This window comes from Ailuropoda melanoleuca, chromosome 19, assembly GCF_002007445.2.
Source record: "Ailuropoda melanoleuca isolate Jingjing chromosome 19, ASM200744v2, whole genome shotgun sequence".
Lineage (NCBI taxonomy): Eukaryota > Metazoa > Chordata > Mammalia > Carnivora > Ursidae > Ailuropoda > Ailuropoda melanoleuca.
Genome location: NC_048236.1, coordinates 2,206,898 through 2,230,309, shown reverse-complemented (window position 1 = coordinate 2,230,309; position 23,412 = coordinate 2,206,898). Strand labels below are relative to the sequence as shown.

The window sequence follows — 23,412 nt, the reverse complement described above, 5'->3', positions numbered from 1 at the left end:
CCTCCTGTATCAAGGCAGGGCTAGAGAAGACTGTGTCCTAAGCTGTGGCCATGTAGTCATTCTTTAATTTATCGGAGTTTCCTGAGCCTAAGTGTGGCCTAGAGTCACTAAGCCGTGGGCATGGACACACAGTAATAGCATTGTTGAATTGCTGCTGAATGCATTGTGCCCCCAAGGCTGTGCTTATTTCCTGGAAGGGGGACTAACATAGAAGACTCTCCTTTTTTTTTTTCTTTTTAAGATTTTATTTTTAAGTAATCTATATCTGATGTGGGGCTCGAACTTAAAACCTCAAGATCAAGAGTCACAGGCAGTACCGACTGAGCCCGCCAGGCACCCCCAGAAAAGTGTCCATCTTAAAATCAGTGGCAACCACATGAGCTGCAGCTACTCAAGAAAGTAACAACCTTACTTGAGTTTCCTTTTTCTCATCTGTTACATGGGGAGAAAAAAACTCACCAACCCCAGAAGATTGTTGTGAATGAGAGAAAACTTGGAGGGGTGCCTCAACAAGGCATTGGTTTGCACCGTGGTAACAGAACATTCCAAAGTACTAGAACCCAGGTCAGGGAACTTAACACAGCCTTTTGGAATCTGAGTGGGCTGGGGGGAGGGCAGAAGAAGAGGGGGAGAGAGAGAGAATCTTTTTTTTTTTTTTTTTTTTTACTCTATTTATTATTTGACAGAGCACAAATAGGCAGAGCAGCAGGCAGAGGTAGATCAGGCTCCGTGGTGAGCAGAGAGCTGGACACGTGACTTCATCCCAGGACCCTGGGATCATGGCCTGAGCAGAAGGCAGACCCTTAACCAACTGAGCCACCCAGGTGCTGAGATGGAGAGAGAATCTTAAAGACCCTGAGATCATGACCTAAACCAAAATTAAGAGTCAGATACCTAACCAGTGGAACCACCCAGGCGCTCCTAAACAAAGACTTTTTTTTTAAAAGGTTTTATTTATTAGAGCAAGAACACAAGTGGGGGGAGGGGCAGAAGGAGAGAGAGAGGCTCCCTGCTAAGCAGGGAGCCCAATCCAGGGCTCAATCCCAGGACCCTGGGATCATGACCTGAGCCTCAAGGCAGACACTTAACCAACTGACCCATCCAGGTACCCCTGGAGAAAGACTTTAAAACAACGGTCTTTAAAGATGCTCAAAGAACTAAAGGAAGGTATGGAGAAAGTCAAGAAACCAATGTTAACAAAATGGAAATATCAATAAAGGAATAAAAAACCTAAAAGGAAACCAAAAAAATTCTTTAGCTGATAAGTATAATAACTGAAATGAAAAATTCACTAGAGGGATTCAAAGGCAGATTTCCACAGCAGAAGAGAGAGAAAGTTCCTGGCTGCCTCAGAGGAGCATGGGATTCTTGATCTTGGGGTTGTGAGTTCAAGCCCCCCACTGGGTGTAGAGATTACTAAAAATAAATTAGTTTTTTAAAAAGTCAAGATGGGACAGTGGGGGGCGCCTGGGTGGCACAGCGGTTAAGCGTCTGCCTTCGGCTCAGGGCGTGATCCCGGCATTATGGAATTGAGCCCCATGTCAGGCTCCTCCGCTATGAGCCTGCTTCTTCCTCTCCCACTCCCCCTGCTTGTGTTCCCTCTCTCGCTGGCTGTCTCTCTCTCTCTCAAATAAATAAAATCTTTAAAAAAAAAAAAAAAGATGGGACAGTGGAAATTAATGAGGCTGAGGAACAGGAAAAAAAGGATTGAAGAGAAGGTGACACAGCCTAAGGAATATGTGGTCACTATCAAGCAGATGCTAATAAGAATTGTGGGAATGCACTGTTGTGGGAATATAAAATGGGACAGCTGCTATAGAAAACAGTTGGACAGTTCCTCAAAAACCTAAACATAAAAATACATGATCCAGCAGTTCCAGTTCTGGGTTCTCAAAAGAATTGAAAGGGTCTCAGAGTTATTTATACACTCAAGTTCATAGCAGCATTATTCATACTAGCTAAAACTTGGAAGCAGGGGCGCCTGGCTGGCTCAGTCAGTAGAGCATAGGACTCTTGATCTCGGGGTTGTAAATTTGAGCCATACATTGGGTGTAGAGATTACGTAAAAATAAAAATCTTAAAAAGTGGAAGCAACCCAAGTGTCCATCGATGGACGAACATATTTACATACAGTAGAATATCTTTCAGCCTTTAAAAGGAAGAAAATTCTTCAGTATGCCACAACATAGATGAACCTTGAGGACATTGTGCTATGTGATGTCATCCGGTCACCGAAGGACAGATCCTGTATGATTCTGCCTACACAGATGCTGAATATGGTCAGAATCCTAAAGTTAGGAAGTATGGTGGTTGCCAGGAGCTGGGGGAGGGAGGAATGGGAAGATACTGTTTAATACATACAGAGTTTCAATTTAATAAGACAAAAAAATAGGGGGGTGGGTAGTGGTGATGGTTGCACGACAGTCTTGAGTGTATTTAGTACCACTGAACTGTACACTTAAAAGTGATAAATTCTATGTTACATGTATTTTACCACAATGGAAAAAACGGGGGGCATAAAGTCCTTTGGAAATATCGGTATAAGTGGGTCAGGCCACAAACCAGAGGACATTTGCAGCACGTAAGTTACAAAACACCACTATCCGGCAATTCTGCGTGTTTCCACCATAGAGAAACTCACACATGTACACAAGAACTCTGCAGAAAAGCTCACTGCTAGAAGAGGAGACAGACTTATTAGCCCTCAGGGAGCTGGGGAGATAAACTAGAATTAATTAAGTGGCGTCCTAAAAGTGGAAATGGCTGTACTGAGCATACATGGTTAGATTTAAAAACCAGTGTTGAATATTTTTTTAATTTCAATAAGCATGGTCTAAAGTGATCTGTTGCAGTGTGCATCTTAAATACTTAACCTTTCTGGTGTCTCTTATATTTTCTAACTCTATGTTTGAAATGTTTTATAATTAACTTTTAAAATCAAAATAGGTAGTTCGGCTCTCTGACTATAGATTGTTCGGTGGTGCCATTGTCATGGGCAAAAGAGGGGCTGACAGCTGTGGATGGCAGGTAGCTCAGGTTCATAGTCATTGCTCCTTAGTCCTACACAGCCAGCGACGGCTCAGGTAAGGCATTTTGGTCTTCTGTTGGGAACTGTTCTTCCAGGGGGGCAGAAGCAAGTGTCAGAGCATCATAGGGTCCAGGCTCTTAGAATGAAGACCAACCATCTGAAAGTGGGGGCATTTCATTCCCTGCTCTGTTCCTGTCTGTGAAAACACAGTGCCTCTGACCTTTCCTCCTGTCTCACCGACAGTCTGCAAACTGGGAGTGCCCAGCCACTGTCTCAGGTTTAAAAGAATTTCCCTTTTGGGGCGTCTGCGTGGTTCAGTCAGTTGAGCCTCAGGTCACGATCCTCAGGGTCGTGGGATCGAGCCCTTCATTGGGCCCTGCACTGGGTGTGGAGTCTGTTTGGGATTCTCTGTCTCCATGTCCCTCTGCCCCTCGCCCCACTCTCGTGCATGGCGTGTGCAGGCTCTCTCTCCCTCTCTTTAAGTCAGTTTTTTTTTTTTTTTTAAAGAATTTCCCTTTCTTGCTTTAGATTATGATACTTTCCAGCTGTCTCAGGATTTGCTTCTCATCTTGATTGCATTTAGGTGTTGAATACTATATAGCCTAATAGTCTATTTCCGTTTCCGGGAAGCATTTATAAATTTGTACCTTATTTTCTTTCCCCTGCAGGGAGTAGTGTTGACCGGAAGATTCATCTGTGTGGATATGTAGTATCACTGAATTACAGGATGAAACCCATTCTTTCTTTCTGCAGCAGACTAGGAAAAGCTCACATAGCGTTCTTGTTTCTTACAGAACTCACAATACTTTATATGCACCAGAAATGCTGGCCAAGATGTCAGAGCCTTTCACAAAGGCTCTGGATATGCTTGAAGCGGAGAAATCTGCGATTTTAGGTAAGAAATCTAACCTTTTTTTCCCTGAAGTTTACCTTACCTCCAATGGACTCCGCCAGCAGCTTCCGCATGCCCGTGTCATCGTCCCCTCCTCCTCGCCCGGCACCCCGTCAACCGCCTGTCTGTGGAGTTCCTGCAGGGTCTCTCGGGGCAAGTGCGTGTACTTCATTGTCTTGGGTCTTCAGAGGCAGTTGCTCCCCTCTGCCACCTTCCTCTGCACCATGTTAACCCCTCCAGGTAGAGGTGTGTGCCAGAGCTTTTCGATTATAAATAAACCATGGCTTTTTGACTGAAGAATATTAGCAAACTTACCTGGTTTCACATATGAAAGAAAACCGTTAGTTAAGCTCTTAAATAAGTAAGTCTTAAAAGCGGTTAAGCTCAAATAGCTTTAATTAACGAACATATATATATATATTTATGTATTCCAGAATTTCAAAGGGATAGATTCTAAACCATGTTTCCCAGTGGTTACCTTGATTCAAATGTTGCTTTAACTCATTTACCCCATTAACAAATAACTACGCAGTCGTGTGATATGTGCTGGGAAGGGAAGTGGCCATGTGTTTATTGGGAAACCTCACCCATGTTGGAGAGGGGTCAGAAGACTGCTTCCTAGTGGAGACAGTCTGAAGGATAAGTAGGAGGGAGCTCCTCAGGTTGGGAGCAAGAGAAGGTGTTGAGCCTTCTGGGCAAACAGAATGGCAGGTACAGGATGCCGCGGCACACAGGGAAGAGCTCGGTATATCTGGGGGTAGAGGGGTGACTCACGTGGCTGGAAAACAGAGTGAGACAGTGGTTAGAAGTTAGAGCCAGAGACATCCAGAGTTGTCTAAACCTTGTGCCCATCTCTGGAGCTTTATGCTGGCTCACCTTCACGGTGCCCGCAGTATCTCTTCGTTCCCAGCCATAACCTCTGCCTGGACCTGGCTGTGGCTAAGCAGGCCAGTGAGCATTCCTCACCTCTGACATTCATGAAAAGAAGGGCGTCAGTTGGCCTTTCTGGAGCTCGTGTCTGTCTGACTCGGCCTACATGGTCCTGGGCCTTTTCCTTTATCATCACTGCATTAAAGGTCCCCATTACAGAAAATAATAACAATAGAACTTCCAAGAAATGTCCTGGAATTACTGTAAAAAAGTAGGTGTTGCTTTACCACCCGCTCCCCCTCCCAGCCATTCAGCTATTCAAATTAAGCCGGGGTTCTCGCTATAGAAATAGATGGTCGCCCAAAACGTACTAGAATGGGCAAACAGTTCCCTCTGTCAGCTTCCAGCCATGAGCAGGACTTGAAATAAAAACTGCCTCTGATGAGAAATCTAGATCTTTTGGCTCTTACAGATCTCTTATACTGTGATAAGTGGGTTTCATTATGATCTGCTTTACATGTTGAGCTTTTGCATAAAATGTTGCTTGAAAAAGAAGTTCCACAACTTTAAAAGGCGGGGGGGGGGAGCCTCCCCAGTGCTTTATGGAGAGACCATTTTGAACTGTCATCGTGTGTTTTGGTATAAGAGTCCCATCTGGAGAAACCCAGGCAAAACGTCGGAGCGCCCATGTCTAGTCTGAAGTCCTGGGCACTGAAGTGGCTTCCCCCTTTCCCTACCAAAACTGCTGTAGCAGTCACCTCGAGGGGCGCTCTTAGCACCTCCCTCTGGTAGAAGACGTGGCCAGCACTTGTCGCCGCCGCCCCCAAACCACATCTGCCTGCCGTCGGGTGTTGGCAGCAGAATCGCGTGTCCCTGACCCATCTTCCCCTGTAGGCTTACCTCAGCCCCTCTTGGAACTGAACGACTCTCCTGTCTACAAAACGGTCTTGGAAAGAATGCAGCGTTTCTTCTGCACCCTCTATGAAAACTGGTAAGGAACCAGTGCTGTTCCTCCCTATTCTCTTTTTAGACCCACATAGTATAAGAATGCCGTGGATAGGCCTTCTGACATAGAATTCTAGTGTGCAGGTAAGAGGAGGCAAAAGTTTGGCAGCAAACCAGTGATTCTAGTGTCACACCGAAATGAACTGGCTGGCTTTCTTGCATTTGCTTTTTTATAATTGTCCTGTGTGCCTCGGTCCTAACCATGGCTTGAGATTTTATGCCTAACTTGTCTGCTTCCACGTCATAAAATGCCGAGACGACAGTATAAGATACAGTGAGCGGGGCTGCATTTTCTCAGAGCCCTCACTAAGCGGCTTTGAACGGGACTCTGGAGGCCGCTAGCCAGACTTTGTCTTCGGGTCCTGGTCGTAGGATGGGGAGGTGACTGGCCCTCCCGTAGCCCACCACACTCAGACATTGTCCTCACTGAAGGCTACTGTTGACCTTAGGTGCCAACATCTGTCTTTAAAAAGATGCTAAATCTACTATCAAGTTCCCTTAAAGGTGGGTGGGGAGTGTGTTCCTGGTTAAGCCGAAGTTCTCTTACAAGCCAACTGCAGTTGCTTTTCTAGCGGAGAAGTCTTAGCGTGGGCTAGAAATTCCTGGGGCGTTCGGGGCCGGCAGATCCGATGTGGGAGTTGCCACTGGCCGTGATTTCGCCTTACAGTTTCCACATCCTCGGGAAGGCGGGTCCTTCCATGCAGCAGGATTTCTACAGCGTGGAGCACCTTGCTGCGCAGCTCCTCAGCTCGGCCTTCGTCAACCTGAACAACATCCCCGACTACCGACTCAGACCCATGCTTCATATCCTTTCCAAAGTCCCTAGGGAACCCAGAGGGCCGCAAGAGCGAAGACGGGAGCGGCTGTCAGACGCAGAGGAGGCGGAGCTGGGCGGTGTGGGGTAGCAGTGTGTGACAGCCGCGTTAAGCGGACCAGAAGATGGTTGTCAACGGCAGGAAAAACGGGGGCGGGGGGGTCTCGAAAGTGTTCTTCTTGCAGGTAAATCTCAACCGTCCCACTTCTTGGAAATAGGAAAGATAAAGGTGTTTGGGTTTTTTGTTTTTTTGAATCTCTTTTCTGTGTCCTGTCAGGTGCTTCCTCATACTTCATTCTCATTTGGACTTTTTTTTTTTTTTATGTTTTTGAGAGTAACTTTCTTCCCTGAAGTTACAAGGAGAATGGTAAAGGGGAGTATTCCTCCTCTTTTTCCTTCTGGGCAAATAAGTGCCTGTAATGTGCAGCCTAGTACCCATTCCTCAATAGCCCGGGGCTTTTGGAAAAGAGCTGGAAAATGTTTGCCTTTGTTTTGTTTTTGTTTTTGTTTTTAAGATTTTATTTATATGAGAGCGAGCACAGGTGGAGGGGAGGAGCAGAGTGAGAGGGAGAAGCAGGCTCCCCTGGGATCATGACCTGAGCCGAGGGCAGATGCTTCACTGACTGAGCCACCCAGGAGCCCCAGATTTTGGCCTGTTAACACAGAATGTCCTCGGCATCTTGCAGGTCCTTTGGGGGTTGACTCTGCCCATGGGGATATCCTGCTGCATGGCAGGAGAGGGGTGCCTTAGAATGAGAGGGGTCTGTGCGCCTGTGCTAAAACTTCTTAACCTGCCGCGCCATGGGTCTTTGTGAAGCCTCTGGTGCTCTTCTGTCCCCCGGAGCACTACGGAGCCCTGGTGTCTCCAGTCCTTGGACCTCTTTTCACCTACCTCCACATGGTAAGAGATTGGTCAGAAAGGGGAGCAAAGAGGACCCTTAGGCAGGTTGGCCTCTCATGAGTCTTGCAAGTCAGGAGTTCCTGAAAGCGTTGTCTCCTGGCCTTGCCCGGAGTGCCGTGCGGCAGTCCCACGCCAGCAGGCTTTGCTTGCTGCCATGGATGGAGCACCCCCCTCCCCCAAGAACTGACCTGACTCAGTTGCCCATGAAGCCCTGCAGACTCCAGTTCTGCTCGTGACCTCCTGTTAACTGAGGAGAGGTGGTCAAGGGAGTGCCTCCCCTGGGTCTTTCCCTGACTGGGATCAAGCAGGACGACCAGCTGGGTGGACAACAGTGTCCAGAGAGACCTGGGAATTCGACAGTATCGTTGATTCTTTCCAAGCATAGGAAACCCTGTCCTCGTCATGGGTGCGGGAAAAGTTCTAGAAACCACATCTGGTGGTTTAACCTTGTGGGGTCTCTGAAGGCTCTGTCATTGAGATCTGGACTCATCCTCAGCTAATTCTGATCATGAAGTGTTCCAACCTCCTCCCCACTATTAGCATATTTCCCTTTTGTTTTCCCAGAGGCTTTCCCAGAAATGGCAAGTCATCAACCAGCGGAGCCTGCTGTGGTAAGGAGCATCTCTTCTCTTGGCGGAAGCGCTGCCGTTCAGGGCTAGAAAGCAGCGGATTGTGGTCGTTCTCAGCCTGGTTGCCAGATTGCTTGTCTGTGACCGTTAGGCATACTCTGGTCAAGCCTTCATGGGCGGTATCTTCAGCTGCCTGAGGAGGGTGCCGAGACATCCTTACCCACTTCGGATTTTGAACCAGTACCTCTAGCCACCTGGATATAGTCCAGTAATAATGTCTGCCTCAGTGGGTCGTTGCTGTCCCGTTCCCAACATTTGTGTGGAATGTAGACCAAAGGAAGCCAGGAGAAGGAAGTGAGCACAGAGGGTCTGGTTAGGGTCACTCTTTTCCTTGTCCTTCCCTCTCTGGCACTCTCATGGAACTTCCCCCTGCTTCTCTGCAGTGGGGAAGATGACACCGCAGATGACAGTCCAGAGTCTCAAGAGATGTTAGAGGAACAGCTGGTGAGGATGTTAACCCGAGAAGTCATGGACCTAATCAGTAAGTGGCCTGCGGGACGTACGGGTAGTAGAGAAGACTGTCCGGGAAAAGAGCTGGTCACTCACCCAGTCCCATTAAGGCATGTTTACAGCACTACCGACAGATCGATTAAGAAATAATGAACTAGATAGAAACCAGGTAGTCCTTAAATCAACTTAAGGACAGTCTGTGAATTGTAAACTGTATTATATTTGTAAGACCAGAATATGCAGGAATGGTCTAAAATAGGAGAAATTTAGATTAATGGTAGGAGTAACGTCTTAGTTTTGTCAAAATAGGGAAAATTTTTAAAACTTGGACCTGAAGGTGGCTAATTTTCTTTTTTCTTTTTTGGTCATTTCATTTGTTTGAGATCCATAGTAGACCAAGGATGTATCAGCCATTCTCTCCTGGTCACTTACTCTCAGAAAATTCTGTCATTTCCCTCTAGTTTAATGGAACTTAAAGGGGGACCAGAGCAGTCTGGTCCACCACCTCCTCTGTTTCTGCTGGTGAAGGTGATTTTGTGCCTGGACAGTGCCCCACCTTCCCCCATCTTCATCTGCCCAGAAGACCGTCCAGGATTTATTGGCCAGAGGTGGCTGTTGTCTGGTGGCAGAAAACCCAGTAACCCCACTTTCTTGCTTTAGCGGTGTGCTGTGTTTCAAAGAAAAGTGCTGACCACGGTACTGCTCCCCCTGCAGATGGAGACGGTAAGTGAGCCTGCCATGTGGCCCTCCGGAGGTCTGCCCTTAGACTCCTAAATCTTTTTTCGTTTTTTCAAGATTTTATTTATTTGACAGAGACACAGTGAGAGAGGGAACACAAGCAGAGGGAGTGGGAGAGGGAGAAGCAGCCTCCCTGCTGAGCAGGGAGCCCGATGTTGGGCTCGATCCCAGGGCCCTGGGATCATGACCTGAGCTGAAGGCAGATGCTTAACAACTGAGCCACTCAGGTGTCCCTAGACTCCTAAATCTTGTCCCTTCTGTAGCCAGGTCAGTTCGTGCGGAAATGGTTTCCCCGGCGGTCTGCGCTGGTGGAGATGTCCGCCTGGCTTTTCTCTCTGCTGGCTCTCTTGCTGTGTTCCTCCAGCGTACTCTCACCGGACAGCCTTTGCCCTTGCTGTTTCCTCGACTAGAATAATGTTTCTCCCAACTATATCTGTGGCATGTCCCCTTGCTTCATGCACATGTCACCTCTGAAAGGTCTTCCATAACCAACTTAGAAAACCTAGCCACCCCAGCCAGCCATTCCATGTTCTTCCTCTGTTTTGCTTTTCTTCATAGCACTTAACACTGTCTGACTTTATTTTACTTCATGTGTTACCTGTCTCGCTCACTAGGATGTAAACTCCCAGCAGGGAAGGGACTTGTCCTATTCCTGTTACATCCCCAGGAATGAAGTCAGTGCCTGCTACAGTGGGGTCTTCAAATACTTCAACCACAAAAGATCCTCCGTGTTTGCAGCTTTTTAAGTAACTGTTGAGAGAAGGTCTTATTTCCCACTGTTTTTCAAACTGCAGCCAGATGCATCTCTAGACCTGCCATGGGCAGGGGTCTGTACCCTCTCAGGCAGCTGGGGGGCTGTCCCAGGACTGCTGATCCACCAGTCAGCCTGGGGTACTCCTCTTTCCCTTTCTTGCTGGCCTGCTCTTCTCTGTTCTGAAAGGATGGAGCTTAACATTCTGCTCTCTGCTTACAGATGAAGAGATGATGGCCACAGAGGTGGCCCCCTCCACCATGACAGAGCTTACAGACCTGGGCAGATGTCTGATGAATCATGAGGTGGGTGCAGGGGGCAGGGCAGGTTTTTCTGCTTTCCTGGTATGGCACCGGCTTCCACTTTTCTCAACCTATGATGTCAGCGGAGAATTCTTCTGCGTAATGCTGCTTTATTAAGTTCCTGGTTCCTAGAGCCCTCAGAAAACGGTGGGAGAGGTCAAGGTGTCTCCCATGCGAACATGAGCAAAGGCTTTCAGAAAAAAAACGGGCACGTTGTGGTGTTTAGTGCCTCCCTTGCCCCTCCCTGGGCCAGAACTTGTTCTCCTTACACATAGGTTTTCTCTTCTGTATGGGTGGTTTTTTCTTCTTTTTGACTGCCTGATACACAGAGGAAGTAAGCTCATCTTCAGTAGCTGCCTTTATCATGCTCCTGTTTACCTATGAGAACTCCAGCTCCTCGTGCATAGGCCTACTCGTTTTCTTACTGTAATCCTTCATCCTTTCCTGCTAGGACGTTTGTACGGCGCTATTAATTACAGCCTTCAATTCCCTTGCCTGGAAGGATACCCTGTCCTGCCAGAGGACGACCACCCAGCTCTGCTGGCCTCTGCTCAAACAAGTATGGTTATTCACCCCTTCTCCTCACCCCTTATGAGAGGCTGGGGTCATGAGGATTGAATCGGTTGGAAGAATCGGGTTGCTGGGGCTCTCCGAGGGTACCCCTTTGGCCCTAAGCACAGCTGTGTCCCCAGGTGCTGTCAGGGACACTGCTTGCAGATGCCGTCACGTGGCTTTTCACCAGCGTGCTGAAGGGCTTACAGACACACGGGCAGCACGACGGCTGCATGGCTTCCCTGGTGCACCTGGCCTTCCAAATCTACGAGGCGCTGGTGAGTCAGACAGTGCGGAGGCGGGGTGCGCTGCCGCTTCAGCCCTTGGGGCCTGCTCCCAGGCAGTTGGGCCGTCACAGAAGTAGGCAGCTTCCAGCTTGCTGTTGCCGCCCCGAGACGTGGGTGTGGCGGGGGACGGGACAGGTGGCAGGGCCCAGCCTTCACCATCGCATAGTTTTATATATGCCCACTCCACAGCGTCCCAGGTACCTGGAGATAAGAGCTGTGATGGAGCAGATCCCGGACATACAGAAGGACTCTCTGGACCAGTTCGACTGCAAGCTGTTGAACCCCTCTCTGCAGAAAGTGGCTGACAAGCGCCGCAAGGACCAGTTCAAACGCCTCATTGCCGGCTGCATCGGGGTAGGTCACGCGCCTCCCCTAGTCTCCCAACCGGTCTGACCCGGCTTGTGGTCTTCTTAGACCATGTGTCTGTGCACACCAGAGACCAGCTAGAGTCATGATCTTTCAAACGACCCACTCGCTGCTCGGGGCCAGCATCAATTCTTCTCATTTGTTGTCCACAGAAACCCTTGGGAGAGCAGTTCCGAAAAGAAGTTCACATTAAGAATCTTCCCTCACTTTTCAAAAAAACAAAGCCAATGCTGGAGACGGAGGTGCTGGACAGCGAGGAGGGTGGCCTGGCCACCATCTTTGAACCCTGAATCAAACTTTTGGGCATTCTTCCTCGGCCTTTATTGTCATCTCTTCTTCCCCTTCGTAGCTGATCTCTAGGCCCCTCTCCACTGCCACCTCACTTTGCACCACTGTCAGCCTGGAGAGAGATCGAGGTCTGGAGCTGGAGAGAGGGGGCCCGATGCAGGGCAGAAGTAACAGTACCTAAGGTATCAGGAAAGGGAGTTCGTGCTCACACCATTCTGTCTAGATCTCCCAGCTGTCTCCCATTCTACTTGGAGTTTCAGCTTTCCAAGAAAGAAAAGCTAGAGCAGACTGGCCCTACTCCCCAAGCCCTCCTGCCCCCATGTAGCCATACACCTGTGTAGAGCGGTAACTCAGGGTGCTGACACCCAACACTGCAGCTGGCCAGGCTTGCACAGGGGCTCGGTCCACACTGCTTGCACCAGAGAGTTCCTCCTGGGCCACTGCAAGTCCCACAGAGCCCCCTTACAGCTGAGCTGGCAGAGAACCTTCCCCGTCCCCCAGGGGCATGTCTGGGCCAGGTACCGAGTGCTGAACTGAATGTGACCAGTTCCCTCTCTGTTTTGAGCAAGAATCTGGTCACCTGATGGGATCCCCAGTACAGGCTGCCGCCAAGCTCTGGACACCATGTCGAGAGTTGTACCATCAGGGACCAGGGCTGGGCCAGGGTCTGGAGTGCTTTCTGACATCCCCTTAGAGCTCACACGTATTCCATGCATAGTCCCTCAGCATGGTTTCTGCAGCCCCAGGATCCACTCAGGCACAAGAGCCACAGTACCCCATCTGGTGTCATGTGATGCCGTTGGCATCAGAGGATAATGCAGACCAGCTAGGCTGTGTCTGTGACGAGCAGCTAGCAAAGCCGCTGGTCTCTTCTCGGACTAGTTGGGTCCAGGTGCCTTCAAAAATCTCATGGTCTTTCAGGTCCCTGGTCACTTCTTTCATGGACCATTTCCAAAAGAAAAGAACATATGCCTTCCTATCACAACCTGTGTTGTGAGGCTCCACTCTGTTCTAAAGGTCACTCATTTGGCCCTGTAAGCAGAGACATGAATGCAGGACCCTAGCCTTGAGTCACTGCTGGCCATAGACAGCCTTAATCCGTACAGAAACCATACAGAGTGTCTGCGTTCCGTGGGAGGAGGCCTGTCACCCGTGCAGTCCACTGACACGAGAGTTGCAGTGAGGACTGAGCGCCACGGCCTGGGCTCCAGCTGCAGCTGCAAGCTGGTGGCACCCGGCCAAGGTTGGAGAGAGGCAGACCTGGGGAAACAGGACGTGGGGGTCCTGTGGAGCAGTTTCCATGGCACAGATTTGCCCTATGCCCTCTTCCTGAGTGGTGCTTTGGGCTGCTTCCCGTCGACTGTGAAGGCCGTCTCAGCAGGTTTCCAGCAAACTCGGTGGCTGCCTGCTCCTCTCTGTGGTTGGGGCTTTGGAGGGCATAGCTGTATTTATTGTGCTGTAATATTTTTAACATCCTGTGACTTCATGCTAGAAGTTTTCTATTGTTTATAGAACCTTTTTGTAGAAACATTAACTCTAAAGCACATCTGCATGTCAGTAAAGATCTCAGTTTCATACAGAAAGGGCCCCATCTGCCTTTTTCAAACCAGTGACATCTAGTGTCACTGTTCATGAGCGTCCTGCCAAGGGGACAGGACGGGTAGAGCTGTGACTGATGGACCAGCTTTGTCGGACATTATGCCAGCCAGAAAAAAGAGTTCTATTCCTGAGAGACCTAAACCAGGCAGCCAGCCTGTACCGCCCTCCCGGTGTTCTCCATGGCTGCGGGCCAGACTCTGAGAAACTATCCAAAGGTAACTACTGCTGTTCCTTGTGTGGCTTTTTTAAGATCTTATTTTTAAGTAATCTCTACACCCAACATGGGGCTTGAGTTTACAACCCTGAGATCAAAGGTCACCTGCTCCTAAGACGGAGCCAGCCAGGCCCCCACCTTGTGTCACACTTGATAGCAGTGTGAGTTGATGGCTGTGGACCACCCTTTTTCCTCAGAGACATCCTGTGATAATCCAGGAAATGGGTTAAGAGGCACACAGTATTTTTGGGTGGTCTGGTTGAGCCCCCAGAAACCACCTCAATTTGGCATTTCTCTTAAGGCTTCAGAGGGACTTGGCCCTGACCTCCACTGACACCTGAACCCTGTGTTCCCAAGGGCTAAATAATGCCAAACGTCTTCAGAGGTGAGGCCCCCTATTTTGGGGCTAAAACTCAGGAAGTAATCTCTGACAGAATTTTTATTTGGATGTGGATTTATTTACATGAAGGCCTTACAAAGGCACAAGGTCACATTTTGTGGCACATTCAACAAAATGTATTGACTGAAAATAAGGATAGGATTGTCCCAGAAAACCCAGGACATCCAGTCACACTGGACTCTGTAGCAGTCCTGTGAGGGCAGGTCAGGACCCAAAATCTTCCACTTGGCTCAGGAGCATAGCCAGCCCCACCATGCGAAGAAGTCCGGTGCAAACCTCAGTCCATCGGAACTGCATCTAGTTCATCCAGGAACCGCCGGCACTTCCCCATCAGCACCTTGATGGCTTCACTCACTAGCACGTCTGGGGGCAACACACCTGTTGACTCGACAGAGACTGGGAAGCAAAGAGACCCTTGAGCCCGGGGGGTGGGCTTGCGCCAGCTCCCATACACGACGTCACTGTCACTGCCAGCTTCTCACCGGACCCCCCGCCCTGCCCTCTGCCTGCAGCCCAGCACTCACAGATGTAGTGATCGCGAACCCGAGCAAGTCGTACCATCTTCTTTAGCTTCTCGTTCCGGAACACTTCCCTGCTGAAGGTATCTAGCCGGGGATTGGCAACTCTGGCCACCTTTTCACCTAATGAAAACAAAACGTTCTAAATACACGAGCCCCGAGCTTTTCTTTCTGCTGCCTTCACAGAAAATATACTTTAGGCCCAACCTGAACGCGTGGCATCGCCATCGTCCTACCTTGGACTTCCTGCACTTCAATGACCCCAGGTGAGAAGCACCGGCTCAGCTCCTCCGCTGCCTCCCCTTCCACGGGCTCAAGCAGGGTGATGTCTGGCAGGAGCCTGTAACTGGCTGTTGCCACAGGTGAAAACTTGGCATGGTCTTTGCCTGGAGGGAAGACCGAAATCAGCCTGTGGGGAAACCTTCGCGTTACAAGCCCCTAACAGAGGCCCACTGGCTTTCTGGCTGTCAGGACCTCTCAGCTGAGCTCCTTAGTCACACCTTGCCCCACGGTAATCATACCACCCTCCTACCCCAGGCAGCCCGCAGGGTTCTCACCAATGCCCTTGACACAGTGCATGAGCAGGTCAATCTCCTGGCCAGGCCGCAGCTGGGCGATGAGGATATCATCGTGCACCGGCCTGATAGCACCCTCTGGGAAGAGGTCAGCCTGATTCCCCAGGGGCACCCATGTCATGTGCCTGGTGTACACTGGAGAAAGCAGCACATCAGGAAAGCCCCGGTCCTTAAAAGTAGCATCAACAAGAGGTGGGCCTTCTTGCTTCCCCTACCACTACTCACCTTTGTGGTTCACATAGAGTTCGTTGGGGTCAGAGGAATCTTTAGCGGCATGGGGGTTCCGCGTGCACCTGACCTGAAGCCGGAACTGCAGAGTATCTATCTCTGTGCCTTCTTCATCTCCTGAACAAAAGATGGCAGTGGCAGTTCTTAAAGAACGACTGAACATTCGGGGGCCGGGCACTATGCTGTGGGCATTAATCTACATTTGTCATTTACTCCTCTGGACAAATCTCAGAAGGCCAAGGGCAAGTGTCCACACAAATCCCAACAATGGATGTCCCAAAACATTAGTAACTTGCTTACGGTCATACAGTAGTCAGTCCAGGATTTGAACAGAGGCAGTATGACTCTAGAATCAACTTCTCAGAAGAGAGCTGTTCCCACTTTGCCACAATTTCATTTTCTCCAACACTGACCTTGGTTCCGATACTCAAAAAGACGGGGATCAGCGTGAATGGGAATGAGCCCCAAGCGATGAGCAAGGATCTCATCCTGAACAATGGATGTGTTGTTGTACACCAGGACCTTTTCCACAGCCATGGTTGGCACCTGCCAAAAAAACCCCAGAATCTTTCACCTACAGAGACCCTACAGACTCCCCACTTACTCCCACCTCCTGGCATAGGGGGACCTCCTCCTAGAAGAATGCTTGATGAAAAGTTTATGAGGAATCAGCAGGAGGAACGCTCAGTAAAACTGCAAGAACACTAAAGGAAAGGGGCAACTTGAGAATTCTCCAAGTAAGGTGACGGCACAGTTTCCCACACCAACTCCACCCTTGCCACTATGCCCGCTGATAAATACCTCAGCTAATAAAATGCGTCGAAAAGCATTGGCAATGGCTGCATCAATTCCCACCATGTCGAACTCCAATGAGTTTTCATCCAGGTGCACCACATCCACACGGAAATTCTGCAGGGACAGAAAATGCATTAAATGAAGCCTGCTCTCTGTGGAGTCAATACCCTCCTTCTGGATATTCCCCGCCCAACCCCAGTGTTCTCACCCAAGAACCTCCCTTTGGCCAGATGTCCCTCACAGATGTTCCTTTCTCCCCCAATCCTTCATTAGTTTCTAGAAAAGTTTCCCTGTTTTTATCTTCTATTCATGTAAAATCCTCTGTAAGATGGCCTCCAGCCAGACCATCCACAGAGACTATTCTACGAGACAACAGGCTTCCGTACTACTACATCTAGTTGACACTACTCAACCCTTACCTTACTCGACTCCTCTGTTGCATTCAACATTGATAGAATCCCTCCATTTTCAAACTCTGCCTTGGTTTTTAAGCACCAATCTTCTGGTTCTCTTCCTCCTCCTGAATCCTTCTAAATTCACTATCTTCTACCCACTCCATAAACGTCACTATTTCCCAGGTTTTTGTCTCTGTCCAAAGTGACCTCGATCACACCCGTGCTTTTAACAATTATAAATACTAAAAGCTTCCAAATTTATCTCACTTCTGATCTCATTTCAAACACACGTTCTACTGGCCTGCTAGATTTCTCCACATACAGGAAACAATGCAGCATCATTCCCCTTCCCCAGACCATCAGTAAATGGCACCACCATCCATTAAAGCAGTTCCTCAAGCTAGGCCATTTTACACTCCCTTCTCACAGCTGACATCAAAGCAATCACCAAATTTGCCTTCTATCTCTCCTTTGCTCTATTTCGCTGATTATAATCTTAGTTCATGCCTTCAACCTCCGCTCTTCTATGCCGTCCTGTCACAAATCTGACTGCCCTATTTGATCTTTGATTCATTCTCTCCCAGCCATTAAGGCTGCAAATCAGGTCACATCCGCTTCACAGCTCTTCAAAAGCTCCCTATCACCTACAGTGTCTAAGATGCACTTCGATCTTGCCTACCGCTCATGCTAGCACTTTACATTCTAACAATAATAAACCGCTTGGACATTCCCAGAATAGTTCACAAAGCCTTTATAATTTAGCTTCTAGTCTTAGTTACCCCTCACCCTTCCGTGTTCTCAGATTTTACTCATCGTTCAGGGCTCAATTCAGATGTCATCGCCCTCAGGAAGTAAATCTTCCATACCCCTGCCCCGCTTTCCATTCGAGAGTAAGTGCCTCTGTGGGATCACCCCACCCGACTGTCCTTATCGCTACCAACCACCTTTACCACTTACACTGAAATCATTTATGCGCGCTTTCCAACAAGATTAAACAGCCTGTTCGTCGAACAGAGCAGAAACCGTATACACGGAGCTCCTAACGCGTTGCTCAATAAACGATTTATGAACCGAGCGAACCCAAGGGCTGCTTCCAAGACACAGGCTGCTCAAATCACAAGGTCCGTTCCTAATACCCTCTCCAGCGGCACCCACCTTCTCGAAGCGGTCTTGGTCCCAGGCATCATCATAGCCCGAATAATTACCGGGAAAGTCGGTGGTATGAACCTAGAGCAAAAAGAGACGAGTCCGTCTGCGAAGGGGCAGGCAGGGAAAGTCCGCCCCAACTCCGATCCCAACTCATCCCTGTTCCACTCTGTTTTCTCTTCCCGAGCTCAAGGCCACAGGCTTACATTGCGAACCCCAAACTCCCCTAGAACCACGCGGGTCCGCATCTCTTGCACCGCCTCGGCTGCCGCCATCTTCAACCCCTCCGCGTGACTAGGGCAGCGAACTGGCGCGTGCGTCCCAGCCGCCCTCCTCCGTCTCCGCGGCAACGCACCGCCTCCCGGATTCTTAAATATCGCGAGACTTTATCCAGCCTGCGTCCACGTCCCCAGCTTCCGGAAGTCCGTTTTAGCCAAACATCCGGGTTTCTCCTTTTTGCGTTCCGGCTGAGCCCACCTCTCTTTTTCGCCCGTAGACATCACCCTCAGGCCCACATCTCTCCCACTCCTCCTCCGCGCGCGGGACTAGCGCGGGCTTCAGCGACGGGAGCCCTCGAGGGACATGGCAACTCCGGCGGCCCCAGCCGGCGGCGCCCGAAGCGGGGCTGGCCCGGAATGGGGAGGGTTCGAAGAAAACATCCAGGTAATCGCCTCCAAGGCTCCGGCTGCTAGCAGCCCCAGGGCTGACAGCCGTCCCGCAGTGTCGTGGGGAGTCTCCCTGGGAGCTTGGAAGTCTGCTCCGATTGCAACACTTGTCTCTCCTTTGGGCCTTGGTGTACACGAAAGGCAGTGGGACTAGTGCTGACCTGAGAGGTCCAGACTGGTACTCCAGCCAGAGGGCCTCTTGTCTCTCGGCCCGCCTGCTCTTGTTTTCGAGACAAGTTTGTTGGTTGATCCGGGTCAGGCGTGGCGGGGGAGTGGGCGGTATTCACTGGCACTGGCTAAAACCATGCTGTGTGCGCAGCCTTGTTTCGGGGATGGAAAAAACAAAGGAAATGGGCACTTCTGCAGCCCTCTGAGGATCTGATAGGAAAGGTAGAAGAAAGACATATATGCAAGACAGGGCGTAGGTCTCCCAGGCTTGAAAAGAGAGGCACACAACCAAGGGTTCTGAGAGCAAATGAGGGGAAGAGAGCGGCGTGAGCTACAGTGATCCCAAGCCATATCCCCAGCAGTGGAAGAACTAAGTCCCAAGCCCTGGGGGGAACAGAGGAGGACGCGTGGATGGAGCAGAAAAGTCCTGCACTCTAGAAACCATTGTCTTCACAGGGTGGGGGCTCAGCTGTGATTGACATGGAGAACATGGATGATACCTCAGGCTCCAGCTTCGAGGATATGGGCGAGCTGCACCAGCGGCTGCGGGAGGAGGAAGTAGACGCCGAGGCGGCTGTTGCTGAAGAGGAGGATGGGGAGTTCCTGGGCATGAAGGGCTTTAAGGGACAGCTGAGCCGGCAGGTGGCGGACCAGGTAAGCAAGACTGGATCCCTAGCAGGTGGGAAAGTATATACCCAGGCGGGCCCCAAGTGCTGGGGTTGGTGTTGAAATTCACCCCGTGTCGTCTAACCCGTTAGAACTGTGCGGAAGGCCTATAGAAAATGAGCAACAGGGACTGCGGCCGAGAATCTCTGTCACAATACCTACCCACCCCACGTCCATCTTTCTTCCTTCAGATGTGGCAGGCAGGGAAGAGACAGGCCTCCAGGGCCTTCAGCTTGTACGCCAACATTGACATCCTGAGGCCCTACTTTGACGTGGAGCCGGCCCAGGTGCGAAGCAGGTGAGAATCCTCCTGATAGAAGCTGCCCTCCTCATAGTCCTTCAGCCAAACTACAACCAGCTACCAAGCCCCGAGGCCCCCCTCATCGTGGCACCTGTACCCCAGCTTCACCATCCCTCTTACCAGTCACAGAACAGGACATGGTGAGAACGCATTGCCTTCCTCCTCCCATTCATCAGGCAGGCTACGCTTCTTCCCGCAACACCCAGCTCAGACGTCACCGCCGCTGTTCCCCGTTCTTCATCCGCACCCCCAGTTTGTCCTCTCCTGGTGATCCTAGAGAACTCTGTGCTTTTCTCTAACACATGACGCCTCAGCGGCGCTGTACTCTCTCGTTCCTGGGGCTGGCTCTGTTTTATTTTTATTTTTTTTTTAATTTTTATTTATTTATTTATTTTTTAAAGATTTTATTTATTTATTTGACAGAGATAGAGACAGCCAGCGAGAGAGGGAGCACAAGCAGGGGGAGTGGGAGAGGAAGAGGCAGGCTCATAGCAGAGGAGCCTGATGTGGGGCTCGATCCCAGAATGCCGGGATCACGCCCTGAGCCGAAGGCAGAAGCTTAACCGCTGTGCCACCCAGGCGCCCCTGGCTCTGTTTTATTTTTATATTCCCAGCACCGGAACAGTCTCTGAACCAGCATATCAGCGCTTAGTTGTTGACTGACTTTTCGGGAAGTGGATCTGATTTTGGCTGGGTTCCTTAAGCCGTGTCCTCAGACACCCCGTACCACTTAGCAGCTATGTATCGAGTGTTTGCTCTGCGCCGGGCACTGTAATGGCTCCGTCTCAAGACAGAGGAGAGCCTTGCCCTCGAGTGCCGTTACGATTCAGCACTCGTTTGCTCTGATGGGACCCACAGGAAGGACACCCAACCCAGAGTAGGCTGGAGGGTGGGACAGGGCAGGTTTCCTAGAGGAGGGAAGATCTAGCCCAAATCCAAGGTATTATTAGGAGCTGGCCACTTATGAAGAGAGTGGGAGAAAAGTAACTTGTACTTTTATTCTTTCTGTGTGGAATTTTCTTACCGCTTCAAGGCTGTTTTTCAAGAAAGTGCTCAGCAGGAGTCTGAGGCACGGTAAGCAGGGAGAGACAGGAGACACACTGGTTCCCTCAAGTAAAACCTTTCCTTCTAAACCTTTTCCAGGGCTTCGCCATCACAGCCCTGAATTCTGGGCTTTCTCTGCTGAGGTTGGCCTGTCTTTTAAAGGGGAGCAGGTCAAATAGGTCAATTGTCAAACCCTCTCCCAAGGCCCAGGCAGGCTTTCCGAGTTCTCCATATGTGTCAGCATGGTGTCAGAAGGTTGTCCTTCCTGGAAGCACTTTTAGGGACAGGGAAGTGATTTCCTCATGTTTTGTCTATCTTTACCCCCCTTTTCTCCCTTTACCATCCAGCATATTCTGTGGAGTTAGAGATGAATAAGATTCAGGCCCTCAAGAACCTCATAGCCTAGTGCGGCCTTGGCTCTCATCTCTCCTCTCCTCTCCCAGGCTCCTGGAGTCCATGATCCCTATCAAGATGGTCAACTTCCCCCAGGTGAATACCCAAGGTAGCATGTCTGGAAGAGCCGAGGGAGGCATGAGGGCAGAGGGTGGGGCCGCCAGGCAAAGCCTAGGAAGACATAAACAGAAGAGCCATTGTACTCTCCAGCTGAATGAGTTGGTATATTGACAGAAAATCGCAGGTGAACTCTATGGACCTCTCATGCTGGTCTTCACGCTGGTTGCCATCCTCCTGCATGGGATGAAGACATCTGACACCATTATCGTAAGCAGGACAAAGGACTTTGGGTGGGGGGTGGCTGAACCAAGTCGACATCTGCCCAAGGAGACGATGGTGGAGGGAAGAAGAGGCAGCCCCTGAGGAAAGCCCTGGGGGAGGCTGAGACTAGAGGCCCCCCAGGACTCAGCAGAGCCTTCACCCCGCAGCGGGAGGGCACCCTGATGGGCACAGCCATCGGCACCTGCTTCGGCTACTGGCTGGGCGTCTCGTCCTTCATTTACTTCCTCGCCTACCTGTGCAACGCCCAGATCACCATGCTCCAGATGCTGGCCCTGCTGGTAAGGAGTCCAGCCTGCTGGCGGGCAAGCGTAATCTTAAGAAGAGTAGCTAGGCCTTGGTGTGCGTCTCTCCTGGGGCCCCGGGGGCTGGGATGGGATGGGATGAGCTGGCCAGCGGATCCTGTCTTTGTCAGGGTCCTCATGAGAGCTCATCCAGCCTGAGTGATTTTCCTCTCGGCCGTTCTGTGTCACAGGGCTATGGCCTCTTCGGGCACTGCATTGTCCTGTTCATCACCTATAACATCCACCTCCATGCCCTCTTCTTCCTCTTCTGGTTGCTGGTGGGTGGGCTGTCTACCCTCCGCATGGTAAGCTGGGCAAGAGGTTGCCAGGGGTGGGCTGATCTTCCGGGGAGTTCGGGAAAACAGCCCAGAGCTTGGGCCAAACCCAGCAAAGGGCTCTGAATGGGTGGGACGAGCCCAAAGGTGGTTCTGCTCTGGGCAGGAGTGTCTTCTCCACACCGCTCACTTTGGAGCCAGGCCCCCTGAGCTGTATTCCTGTGGCCCTAGGTGGCAGTGCTGGTGTCACGGACCGTGGGCCCCACGCAGCGGCTGCTCCTCTGTGGCACCCTGGCTGCCCTGCACATGGTCTTCCTGCTCTATCTGCATTTTGCCTACCACAAGGTGGTAGAGGGTGAGTGAGCAGGGCCTGGGTGTGGGGGAAGGGAACAGCCTCCGAGTGCAGGGCCCAGCCCGCTCTCGCTCACCTTCCATCCTCCTCCTTTCAGGGATCCTGGACACGCTGGAGGGCCCCAACATCCCGCCCATGCAGAGGGTCCCCAGAGACATCCCTGCCGTGCTCCCTGCTGCTCGGCTTTCTGCCACCGTGCTCAACGCCACAGCCAAGGCTGTCGCGGTGACCCTGCAGTCACACTGACCCCACCTGAGACCCTTGGCCGGCCCCCATTCCCCCATCTGCAGAGCAGAGGAAGATTAAAGAACAGTACTGATGACATGTGTGTCTTTGATGGGGTCTGCAGCTGCCTCAGAGCTGTAGCCACTTAAGCCAACTCCTTGACGCCTGTGGGCCTTCTGAAGGGCGCAAGGCCACGAACCACTGGCCAGGACTGCAGGGCTCTGCAGCCAGTGCAGAAAGTGGCTCAGCTCCCCTGAGGCCCTCTCTCCACCTACTCCTTCCTCCCTCTTTATCTCCCCGTCCTTGTCTTGCTAAATATAGACTTGGTAATTAAAATACTGATTGAAGTTTGGAAGTGCAGCTGCCATTCCAGTGGTCCTCCCTGCCACCTCACTTCCTATACACTTTCCTGTTCTGTCACTGGCGGTAATGTCACATGTTCTCTTCTTGATACCCTCATCCAGGCAGCTCGAAGGTGGGACAGCCCACACTACACTGAAAGCAGTGACTGAATATGGAACCTGTCCCCAGGGACAAGGGGACACCTGCCCCACGGAGCAGCAGGGAGGCCTCAAACACAGGCACCCTAAGTCTGATGGAGGAGATCACCCAGCTTGAGTGGGCCCAGCCTCACTCTGGGGACACCAATGGAACAATAACAACTGGTCAAAAAAGCCCAGATCCAGCCCCGTGTCCTTACAAGGCCCTTACGCACCCGGGCCATCGCGCAGGGATAAATTTTCCTGTGGGAGCTCACATTTGAAGCCAAACTTGCCTGTGTCCTGGTTATACTGGGGGCAAAGGAACAAAGCTATCATCAGGAGTTTTCTGTGTCCTTCCTCTCCAAGAATGCTGTTTACCAAACATAGCACCATCCACCCCACCATCCATTTAATCTCCACTTAAAAAGAGAAGCCAGGTGGTTAATGAAATAGAATTTTTGACCTCCCTTCACTA

General features: G+C 50.7%; 3 protein-coding genes across 14 annotated transcripts in view; 2 read left to right on the top strand and 1 right to left on the bottom strand.

Moving 5' to 3' along the window:
* XPO5 (exportin 5) overlaps positions 1-13,456 on the top strand; it is a 41,575-nt gene extending 28,119 nt beyond the window's left edge. For both annotated transcript variants that reach the window (XM_011218736.3, XM_011218735.3), the window contains 12 exons: positions 3,823-3,923; positions 5,685-5,781; positions 6,463-6,599; positions 7,413-7,510; positions 8,075-8,121; positions 8,523-8,620; positions 9,250-9,312; positions 10,301-10,383; positions 10,832-10,939; positions 11,073-11,210; positions 11,409-11,573; positions 11,738-13,456. In XM_011218736.3, the coding sequence (XP_011217038.1) occupies positions 3,823-3,923; positions 5,685-5,781; positions 6,463-6,599; positions 7,413-7,510; positions 8,075-8,121; positions 8,523-8,620; positions 9,250-9,312; positions 10,301-10,383; positions 10,832-10,939; positions 11,073-11,210; positions 11,409-11,573; positions 11,738-11,875 (1,273 nt within the window). In that variant the 3' untranslated portion in view covers positions 11,876-13,456. The remainder of the gene's footprint in view (positions 1-3,822; positions 3,924-5,684; positions 5,782-6,462; positions 6,600-7,412; positions 7,511-8,074; positions 8,122-8,522; positions 8,621-9,249; positions 9,313-10,300; positions 10,384-10,831; positions 10,940-11,072; positions 11,211-11,408; positions 11,574-11,737) is intronic.
* Positions 13,457-14,122: 666 nt separating this feature from the next.
* POLR1C (RNA polymerase I and III subunit C) lies at positions 14,123-18,105 on the bottom strand. Of its 3 annotated transcripts, none has more exons than XM_002914466.4 (9): positions 17,950-18,105; positions 17,753-17,824; positions 16,209-16,316; positions 15,821-15,953; positions 15,405-15,524; positions 15,162-15,314; positions 14,841-14,990; positions 14,611-14,727; positions 14,123-14,482 (listed from the first exon to the last, which is right to left on the bottom strand). In XM_002914466.4, the coding sequence occupies exons 1-9, from the start codon at positions 18,016-18,018 to the stop codon at positions 14,364-14,366; spliced, it is 1,041 nt and encodes a 346-aa protein (XP_002914512.1). In that variant the 5' UTR covers positions 18,019-18,105; the 3' UTR covers positions 14,123-14,363. The 3 variants fall into 3 exon arrangements, with proteins under 3 accessions (XP_002914512.1, XP_019649941.1, XP_034503799.1); XM_019794382.2 differs by having other exon boundaries at positions 14,645-14,727; XM_034647908.1 differs by lacking the exon at positions 15,162-15,314.
* Positions 18,106-18,158: 53 nt separating this feature from the next.
* Positions 18,159-23,412, top strand: part of YIPF3 (Yip1 domain family member 3) — a 9,325-nt gene continuing 4,071 nt past the window's right edge. For 3 of the 9 annotated variants that reach the window (XM_034647907.1, XM_034647900.1, XM_034647905.1), the window contains exons 1-3: positions 18,160-18,406; positions 19,033-19,230; positions 19,434-19,540. In XM_034647907.1, coding sequence (XP_034503798.1) covers positions 18,326-18,406; positions 19,033-19,230; positions 19,434-19,540 — 386 coding nt within the window. In that variant the 5' untranslated portion in view covers positions 18,160-18,325. Of the gene's footprint in view, positions 18,407-19,032; positions 19,231-19,433; positions 19,541-21,030; positions 21,077-21,214; positions 21,308-21,468; positions 21,601-21,734; positions 21,909-22,044; positions 22,234-22,327; positions 22,811-23,412 lie in introns of those variants that run through there. The other 6 variants (XM_034647904.1, XM_034647901.1, XM_034647902.1 and 3 more) reach the window with 6 other exon arrangements.

Excerpts from the sequence above, each read along its gene's own strand:
- POLR1C (XM_002914466.4), bottom strand. The coding sequence starts at position 18,018 with ATGGCGGCAGCCGAGGCGGTGCAAGAGATGCGGACCCGCGTGGTTCTA. Across the intron at positions 16,317-17,752 it reads ACCAAGACCGCTTCGAGAAG|AATTTCCGTGTGGATGTGGT; the intron begins GTGGGTGCCGCT and ends CTGTCCCTGCAG. Across the intron at positions 14,991-15,161 it reads GCACTGTGTCAAGGGCATTG|GCAAAGACCATGCCAAGTTT; the intron begins GTGAGAACCCTG and ends TCTTCCCTCCAG.